This window comes from Astyanax mexicanus, chromosome 12 (genome assembly GCF_023375975.1).
Source record: "Astyanax mexicanus isolate ESR-SI-001 chromosome 12, AstMex3_surface, whole genome shotgun sequence".
Taxonomy (NCBI): Eukaryota; Metazoa; Chordata; class Actinopteri; order Characiformes; family Acestrorhamphidae; genus Astyanax; species Astyanax mexicanus.
Genome location: NC_064419.1, coordinates 6,908,517 through 6,917,890, shown reverse-complemented (window position 1 = coordinate 6,917,890; position 9,374 = coordinate 6,908,517). Strand labels below are relative to the sequence as shown.

At 36.8% G+C, this 9,374-nt stretch overlaps 1 protein-coding gene across 2 annotated transcripts; it reads left to right on the top strand.

The window, feature by feature from the left end:
* The first annotated feature begins 356 nt into the window (after positions 1-356).
* Positions 357-8,616, top strand: armh1 (armadillo like helical domain containing 1). Of its 2 annotated transcripts, XM_007236119.4 has the most exons (13): positions 365-450; positions 1,352-1,415; positions 1,494-1,712; positions 2,592-2,660; positions 2,787-2,953; positions 4,830-5,026; positions 5,827-5,911; positions 6,401-6,517; positions 6,731-6,803; positions 6,905-7,034; positions 7,493-7,570; positions 7,686-7,767; positions 8,505-8,616. In XM_007236119.4, exons 3-13 carry the CDS (start codon positions 1,507-1,509, stop codon positions 8,531-8,533), a joined length of 1,233 nt encoding a protein of 410 aa, XP_007236181.3. In that variant the 5' UTR covers positions 365-450; positions 1,352-1,415; positions 1,494-1,506; the 3' UTR covers positions 8,534-8,616. The 2 variants fall into 2 exon arrangements, with proteins under 2 accessions (XP_022525962.2, XP_007236181.3); XM_022670241.2 differs by lacking the exon at positions 1,352-1,415 and having other exon boundaries at positions 357-450.
* The last annotated feature ends 758 nt before the right edge of the window (positions 8,617-9,374 follow it).

Here is a 9,374-nt window from a genome sequence, read left to right as displayed (position 1 = left end):
ATGGGCATTATTTTTGCAGAAAAGTCTTCTTCTTGTTCCCATGCCTATCGTGGCCAGTCGTGGCCACGACTTAATTATCTCATTCCCATGCCTCAATTATCTCATTCCCACGCATTCGGATCTCGTTCCCACACCTAATAAGTCATGGCCACGCTTTTTTTTTTTTTTTTACAAACAGATACAAATCTAAATTACAGAGAGGAAAAAATAGATATTGAGTGTAGAAACAAGGAGGTGGTCAGAATCTTATGCTTGTTCTGTGTAAAACAAAGGGCCTAAACACTCTTGACCTACTCTAACACCCGCTGTTTAACTACAGGAGAGGCTTTGTTAGAAAAGGTGTGCAGTACGGAAGAATGTGTCCCTCTGTGGCCTCCGTACTCTGCAGGTGTTGCCTAGAAACTGCTGTTCAGCTAAATCAAAACACTGCTAAGCAGCTCAGGCTAATGGGTAAACACTTTACAGTTCTTACAGATAACAGCTTTGTGTAGTACTTTTAAACCATTTTTAGTTAGTTTCCTTTGCTTTAAAACTAATACTTGTTATCTAGCCATAGCTAACCAACATAGTTATAACCCTGAAAGCTAATGCATGAACAGCTGTATCTATACAGTACCAGTCAAAAGTTTAGGCACAACTCTTCTCATTCCATGTATTTTCTGTATTTTTATTAATTTTTCGCATTGTAAATTTTAATATTGAAGACTGTATTAAAGTTGTACAGGTACACGTGTAATTATTTTATAAACAGAAAGTGTTAAACAAACCAGAATATGTTTTATACTGTTATTTATCTATGAAGACAGATGTGAACACTCTTGGTATTTTTAATCTCAGTGTTTTGATGAGGTAGAGTCACCTGGAATAGTTTTCTCAGCATCTTGAAGGAGTTCCTGGAGGTTCTGAACAATATGTTCTGCTTTTCCTTCATGCTGTGAATCTCCAGTCATCTCAAATCACCATCTCAGTTCATCAGGTTTAGATCAGGGGATTAATGTGGAGGACAAACACTTTTTTTCCTGTTTAATACATAATTCTTTATAATCTCTTCCTAAACCAAGGGTTTTAAAAGAGTTTATGCTGCTTTTGTTGGAGTAACTGTCTAGAAAAGACAAAATATATAGTGTATAACACTGTATACATTTGTTTACTATAAAATGTGTGACAACTTAATTTTTTTAATTTATCCTAAAGGATAGTCAGCAGAACTTGCAGCAGAACAATGCACATTTCACAGAACTTAAATTATTTTTTATGTTTTATTATTAAGTTGGTGAGACTTAATATTTGAATTTGTATAAGAAATGAAATATGAAATAAACATATGAAATATGTTCTATCTTAACTAAAGATTTCAAGTTGCTACATCTGGGGACTGTTTTCATCAAAACTTGAGTCAAAAAAAATCTAGTGCAGTAAGTTCACTTGAAATTTTTCAAGAGTTTTCTCAGCTTTTTAAAATTTTTACATGATTAATTTTTTTTTTCTCTCAGGTGTGACAGAAGCATGTCCAGCAGTGTGGATCGGGCCGCTGGCCGCAGGTTGCTGGCCTTTCTGCGTGAGTGGGACCGGGGCAGTGAGCGGGTCCGCCGGAGAATGCTGCAGACCTTTCTGTCCCAAAACACTGGAAAAACCAGTCCAGAACTGGAGCTGGAGTTCAGTCAGGCGGCCAGCCTGTTCCTCACTCGCATTACTGTCTGGATTAGACTCACGTATCCACATACACAGCAAAAACTGGAGAGTTGAAACCCTTGAAACTCTGATTTTTACATTATACATTATAATACAAGTATACATTTTAACTCATTTGTATCTGAATGTTGTTCAGTGTTAGACTTATTTGACAGAGTTGAATATTTCAGTATTAAACCAAATAAAGTAATATACTGCCCAACTCCACGTAGATTTAATTAAACATTGCCCACTTATTTAATTATTTGGTTAGAGACAATAAGCTATTGGAACCACCCTGTAACCCAATTATAGACACAAAAAATATAACAAACTGTAAAATCTACATACATTTTAAGCAACACTTTGCACTCACTGTGTTTGGGTAGAATGGGCTAATTACCTAAATTGAACAGTTGAGACACACTAAAAAAATAAAGTAAAGGGGATTCAATTATATTTTCATATAATGGTTGTTTCCCTGGTCATATTGTTGTAGGCTATAAGAGTAAGCTACCATTTTCTGTACTGTAAAGTGCTGACATTGCACTACAGTACAGTACAGTTACACCTGAATTGAATGTCCCATGCAGTAGAAAATAGACTGGTAGAAAGAATGCAGGTATTTCTTTTTATTTTACTAATACACTACATCTGTGCCACAACAGTCTGTAGACAGAGATTTTCTATTTTGTAGATTCCCTAATGTGTTTTTTTTACCAAATTACAATCATATTTTCACATCAATGCTCCAAAATACTCCAACAAAAGCAGGATAAACCCTTTTTGAATGCCCTTAATATTAGCGAGTGTCCCAACTTATTTGTCCATATAAGGTATATAAAATGAGACTGGTAACTTTATAACACACTAGATGCCAAAATCACCAAAGCAATGTGGTTCCTTCACTGTCTGTTCAGCTACATGTTTGGTACCAGCCTGGATCTACAGCTGAAAGCTCTGGGAGTGTTCCTCTCGGCTGCTGGAGGGTAAGATAATGTTCCTGTAATTCTGAAGCTACAAACCTCACAGAGAACATAGAGAGAAACAGGCTCACTTTATATGTTTCTTTTTTATATTTATTTCTTTTTTATTTTTTAATCCTGTGTTATCAGTCGTCAGTATCTGATGGAGTTCCTGGAGGTGGGAGGTGTGCTGACCCTGCTGGAGATACTGGGTCAGAAGAAGACCAAGGAGCGAGACAAGGCCCAGGCTCTGCGTTTGCTGCTCATCATCTCCGACGCCGGACACCGCTATAAAGAGCTCATCTGTGAGAGCTATGGTGTGTTTTTAGTAACATAAAATGCTTTCTAGATTTAAGTGCTGCAAGATGATTGATATTTTATCCGAGATGGTTGCTATGGGGTTGCTATGGTGGTTGCAATGGTGTTTCTAAGTGCTACAATAATACTACAGTGCTGAATGATGATTGATATTGTATCCGAGATGGTTGCTATGGTGTTCCTAAGGGGTTGCTATGGTGGTTGCAGTGATGTTTCTATGTGCTTGGTAGATTAATACTGTAGTGCTGCAAGATGATTGATATTGTATCCGAGATGGTTGCTATGGTGTTCCTAAGGGGTTGCTATAGTGGTTGCAATGGTGTTTCTAAGTGCTTTCTAGATTTAAGTGCTGCAAGATGATTGATATTGTGTCCGAGATGGTTGCAATGGTGTTGCTAAGTGGTTGCCATAGTGGTTGCAGTGGTGTTTCTAAGTGCTTGCTAGATTAATACTAAAGTGCTGCAAGATGATTGATATTGTATCCGAGATGGTTGCTATGGTGTTGCTAAGGGGTTGCTATGGTGGTTGCAGTGGTGTTTCCAAGTGCTTGCTAGATTAATAATATAGTGCTGCAAGATGGTTGATATTGTATCCGAGATGGTTGCTATGGTGTTCCTAAGGGGTTGCTATGGTGGTTGCAATGGTGTTTCTAAGTGCTTGATTAATACTATAGTGCTGCAAGATGATTGATATTGTATCCGAGATGGTTGCTATGGTGTTCCTAAGGAGTTGCTATGGTGGTTGCAATGGTGTTTTTAAGTGCTAGGACAATACTATAGTGCTGCAATATGATTGATATTGTATCCGAGATGGTTGCTATGGGGTTCCTAATGGGTTGCTATAGTGCTTGCAGTGGTGTTTCTAAGTGCTTTCTAGATTAAAGTGCTGCAAGATAATTGATAATGTATCCGAGGTGGTTGCTATGGTGTTCCTAAGGGATTGCTATGGTGTTTCTAAGTGCTAGAATAATACTATGGTGCTGCAAGATGATTGATATTGTATCCAAGATGGTTGCTATGGTGTTGCTAAGTGGTTGCCATAGTGTTGCAGTGGTGTTTCTAAGTGCTTGCTAGATCAATACTATAGTGCTGCAAGATGATTAATATTTTAACCAAGATGGTTGCTATGGTGTTCCTAAGGAGTTGCTATGGTGGTTGCAATGGTGTTTTTAAGTGGTAGGGCAGTACTATAGTGCTGAAAGATGATTGATTTTGTATCTGAGATGGTTGCTATGGTGTTCCTAAGTGCTAGATCAATACTATAGTGCTAAAAGATGATTGATATGGTGTTGCTAAGTGGTTGCTTTGACATTAGTAGATGGTTGATGTGGTGTTGCTAAGTGTTTGATAGGAAGGTGCTATAGTGTTGCAAAGTGATTGACATGGTATCCCAGATGCTTGCTATAAGTAATTTCAATTAATCTAGCAATCATTTAGCAACATCATAGAAACCACCAAGCAGAATTTAAGCAACCACCAGGAAATACCATAGAAACCACCTTGTATACCATAGAAGCTATGCAGGAACACTCTAACAACTGCCTGTATGTGAAAACTGCTTAATATCGCTGTCCAATGAAAAACAAGTATTTCTAAAACAGCAACTTTACAGGAGAGAGAGAAAACCTTCTAAACTTTCCATGGAACACAATGTGAAAATAGTTTATTTTAGGTAATTTTGAAGTATTTTTATTTAGCACAGTGTAAGGGACAGTTAGTGTGTTTAAATTATATAGAAAATAAAAAATTGTTTTTCTTTAAACAGCGACGTTATGCTGTGTCCTTTAGGAAAGGCACTTTTCTAGTTATGACTAGTTCATTTGCAAATAAATATGAAATAATAATTATTTCCCGATGCTTGCCTGTGTGTGTGGAGGTGTGAGGGCTGTAGCCGACTGTTTGGCTCGGTCTAAATCGGAGGAGACGCAGCTGTCAGCAGCGGTCCTGCTGGAGTCGCTGGCTCAGGGGAACCCCTCGTTCCAGCAGCAGGTGTATAAAGGCCTGATCGCTCTGCTCGCTTGCAGCTGCCCCAAAGCCCAGCAGCTCGTTCTTCAGACGCTGCGCACAGTACAGGTACACTGCTCAAACACACAGCTCGAATCTGCCCTTATAACAATATTGTATGATATAAACATACATAAAGGTGTAAAATGTATGAATATTCTGTAAATGCATCACTGTAAATGTGCCATTGAAAGCTCCGCTAGGTAGGATTGAGATTGAGGATACAGCACAGACAAACAGCACAAAAAATTAGTTCAAATGAACAAATCTTATGAACGATTCTATTTAGTGAACGGATTTTAATGATTCAGTTCATCTGAAAGAGCTGCTGTGCCCATCATTACTAGTTAGCTTCTGTAAAGAATTAACCAACTCCAAATAGCGGGTTTTTGTAGTCCTTGTAGAACTGTTAGAACTACATACAGGTCGGAAAGCAGGTCGCAGTTTCGAAAGACGCACAGTTTTCCCGAGCGTTGGTCACGGCCGCCTAGGACAACTTACAGAGTCTGGTTTGAGCTCAGAGGAGCCCGGCACAGACACAAAAGGACCGCTATTCCTCCTTTTACACCTCAGTGGAGCGCTGCAGTGAGTTTAAAGCTGTAATTTCACTTCTTTAAAAGATTTAATAATCAAGGAAATCCTACCTAGTGTGCCTTTAAAGTGTATTAATTTACCCAAATCTTCAGTATTAATCTCAGATTTAACAATAGAAAAGGAAAAAAGTTGAACCAGTGTTGTGCCAAAATCACTGCTTCACTTCACATAGAGGAATGTGAAGCAGCATTATTTGCTATAACTGTTGATTAACCCTTAAACAAATAAAAGGAATCTGAGGGAGAAACTGTTACATTTTCATTTTTCTCTTTCAGTCTGTTGTAAAATCAGCTTATCCTGGTATTGTGGAGCCCTTGCTGAATTTATTACATTCTTTACATCAAGAGGTGCAGCATGAGGGTAGGTATTACTAATGGTAAGCCTTTGGCCTTTTTTATATGTATTTACATTTTTGTCCCACCCACTAAGCTGCTAATCAGCTTATACTTAGCTGTATTTCCCCATCACTAGTGATGCCACAACACAAAGAAGGGGTAAAGACTACCACATACCTCATCTGACACATGTGAAATCAGACTCCGCCTCTTTTTGATCTGCTGCTGATGTTGCATTGCCGAGTAGCATCACAGTGTGCTCGGAGGAAAGTGCAGCGACTCGGTTCCGATACATCAGTTCACAGATGCCTTGTGCTGATCGACATCACCCTAGGAGTGATGAGAGTGAAAAGAGCCATCTACTGTACCCACCCAGAGAGAGCAAGGCCAATTGTGCACTCTCAGGGCTCCAGCAGCTGATGGCAAGCTGCATGACCGGTATTCTAACCATTCTAATTTATTTATTTATGCATTTATTTATTTATTTGTTTGTTTGTTTGTTGATTACTCACAGTAATAGAGCTGATCTCAGAGCTGCAGCAGACTGAGGTCAGAACTTCACTCCAGCGTTCTCTGATCACTCTGCTGAAACCGTCCAGAGAGAGAAATCTCAAATACAAGATCCTACAGGGTATGACCTCACCTACCTTACTTCTTTATTCCACTGACCAATCACGTACAGTAGTCCACACCCACAGGTTTAGATTCAGGTGATTTTTATAGTAATACCACGAAAGTTAGCCTAACAGTGTTTTACTATACTTTACAACCCTAAATTGATTTAATGTCAATGCCGATGAATAAAATATAATGTAATTGCTCTATAAAATGCTATGTTCCTCAGATCCAGAGATGATGAAGATGACAGACTCGTTACCACTCTTTGTACAGCAAGCTGCAGCAGCTAAAGCCCTAAGGTAATAATACTTCCTACTATTATTATTAATAATAATACAGAATCATGTGTACTGCACTTTATTATGGGGAATAAAAAGTCTGATTTTTGCTAATCTTGCAGGATTTTGGCTCAGAGCAGCCAGAGAACATCTGAAGAACTGATCCATCTTGGAGTGGTGCATCAATTACTGTATGCTATGGGTAATCAGGAGCATGAAGACGCTCAGAAACAAGCTAGTCTGACTTTGGAGGTACAAATAAAACACACACACACTTAAACACAATGCATTACTGTGTGTTTTAGTTCATCTTATTTGTGTTTACTTTATGGGGGTGGAGGGGGGGCTGTGTATTGGCAAGAACTTAATGATTATATGCAATATGATACATATCATTATAAAGGGCATGATTCATTTTGATGTATCAGTTTTTTTTAATCAGTTAGTTATTATTAGTTTTATATTTTGTTATTTAAAATGTATTAGTTTTGCTTAGTTTTCGTCTAAGAAAGAAAAGTTTGATTTTTATCCAGTCTGAAAAATGGTATCTAACAACAGAGCACAGCACTGCCACTGTCAAACAACAATCTTTGCATATGAACTAATCATAAAAAATCTATACTGTAATTAATTAATAACTCATCAATCACAGGTTACAACATACAGTACTTTAGTAATGATTTTATATTTTTCTGATTTGTGTGCTGCAGCACTTTGTGCGCTCAGATCCAGTGGTAGAGGAACATGTGCAGCGAGCTATGGGACCGGCTCTGTTTGGATCATTCATGGTAAAAGTTTAAAAGAGTTTGAGGTTGCCAGGCATACAGATAAAACACTGCAAGATGTTTTAAAGATATTTACAGTAAATAAATATTACTAATATAGATTTCTGCATGTTTTTAGAAAAACGCTGAGCTGCTGTACACTAGGATGGATGATGTTGAGGCCGAGATTCTACTGTCAAACAAAGTGAACATTTCTAGAGGTATTCTAATGTTCTTTTGGCAAACATTTTTATAAAACATTATGAACAATTTATGAGCTCCACCTATCTTACATAAATGTACACTAACAGGCTGTAGTGACAAGATTCATGGTGACATCACGCGTAAATGTAAACATACATCATTTAAATTTTGCAATATTTAAATGATGTATGCTCCAAAGACTTTGTTTTACAGGCTTTGTTTTTGTGGTGCTGTTTTCCTTTTGTATGCAAAGAAGTGTATTTAACAGAGAGCCACAAAGGATACATCAGCTGCGCCCTCCAAATAGCTCTGAATGTCAGCTGTATATCTTGACTGTATATAAAGGGTCTTTCATTTTGAAACAGTGTTCTATGACAGAGCAGATTAATAATGCAGCCAGAGACATTATTAATGAAGAGACCAACCACTGATAGCAATATGAATGGGAGTTCTTGTAACGCTAATGTTGGTGTCTGTAATTCACCAAAACAAGCCAATCAGCTTTCTAGTTGTGCCTATATATTTTACCATGCAATTTATCATAGTGGCTTATTTTTTTCAGTACAGTAGGGACAGTGACTTTATAGTGTTTTTGATATTTGTTAGTGTGCTGTTTGTTTGTTTAGGTGTGAAATGGTTGATTATATTTTTTGTGTGTGCCAAATAATGTCTTGTGCTGCAGTCTACAAAAGGTAGGGTACCTTGGGATTTAGAGGACGGTTTTAAAACACTGTGCATTTAATTTTTGTTCCAGAACCTGAAGAGCAGAATGCAGAATCCTAAACATCACACTGAACAGAAGTGGACTGACTTGTTATCCATACTGATTTTGCCCTTTTAAATCATAATAAAAAGAAAGTACTTACTGTCAGTGCGAGTGAGTTATTATTACCATTATTATAATAAAACCAATAATTTTATACTTGCAATAATGTCCTCTATCTACACCAGTCAAACTTAAAAACCATTGCCAGCTAAAGTAAAGAATGTTCAGAACACACAGAGGTTCTTGTTAGTGTATATACAGTACTTAAGTACATAAAGTACTTTTTTAGATACTATATCACGTGTATGACTGGAGACCAACTGAGTTAAAAACGAGTTAAAAAGTAGGCTCTATAATCTTTAATATCTATAATAATCTATAATGATTTACCAAGAATATTTGTAGTGAAGTATAACAGAAGTATTCTGTTAAGAACACTTATTATAACCGTTTATTTAATTTGTTTCAAGTATGTTGTAGGGTAAATCACATTATTATTATAATTAAGATTTTTTTTATTCTTATTATTCTTATTAGTAATAATATAAATAATATAAAACGTTTTGGAAAAATTAACTTTTTTGTCTAAATCATTTCCTTATCAGTTGATCAGATTATTTGATTCTTCCCCTTCAGGATAATGACCTGTGTTAAGAGCTAATTTATTATGACTAAGTCTAAATAAAATGTGAAACAAATTTTCACAAATCAGCACTTCTCCCCAATCGGTAAGTGATGAGGTTTTTAGTACAGTATACATTAAACTTTTATTAATGAAAGCTATAGGCTTTAAATATTGCATACATGTGTCTTATTATTGAGTTTTTTTTATTAAGCAAAATAGATAAGTCCATAAAG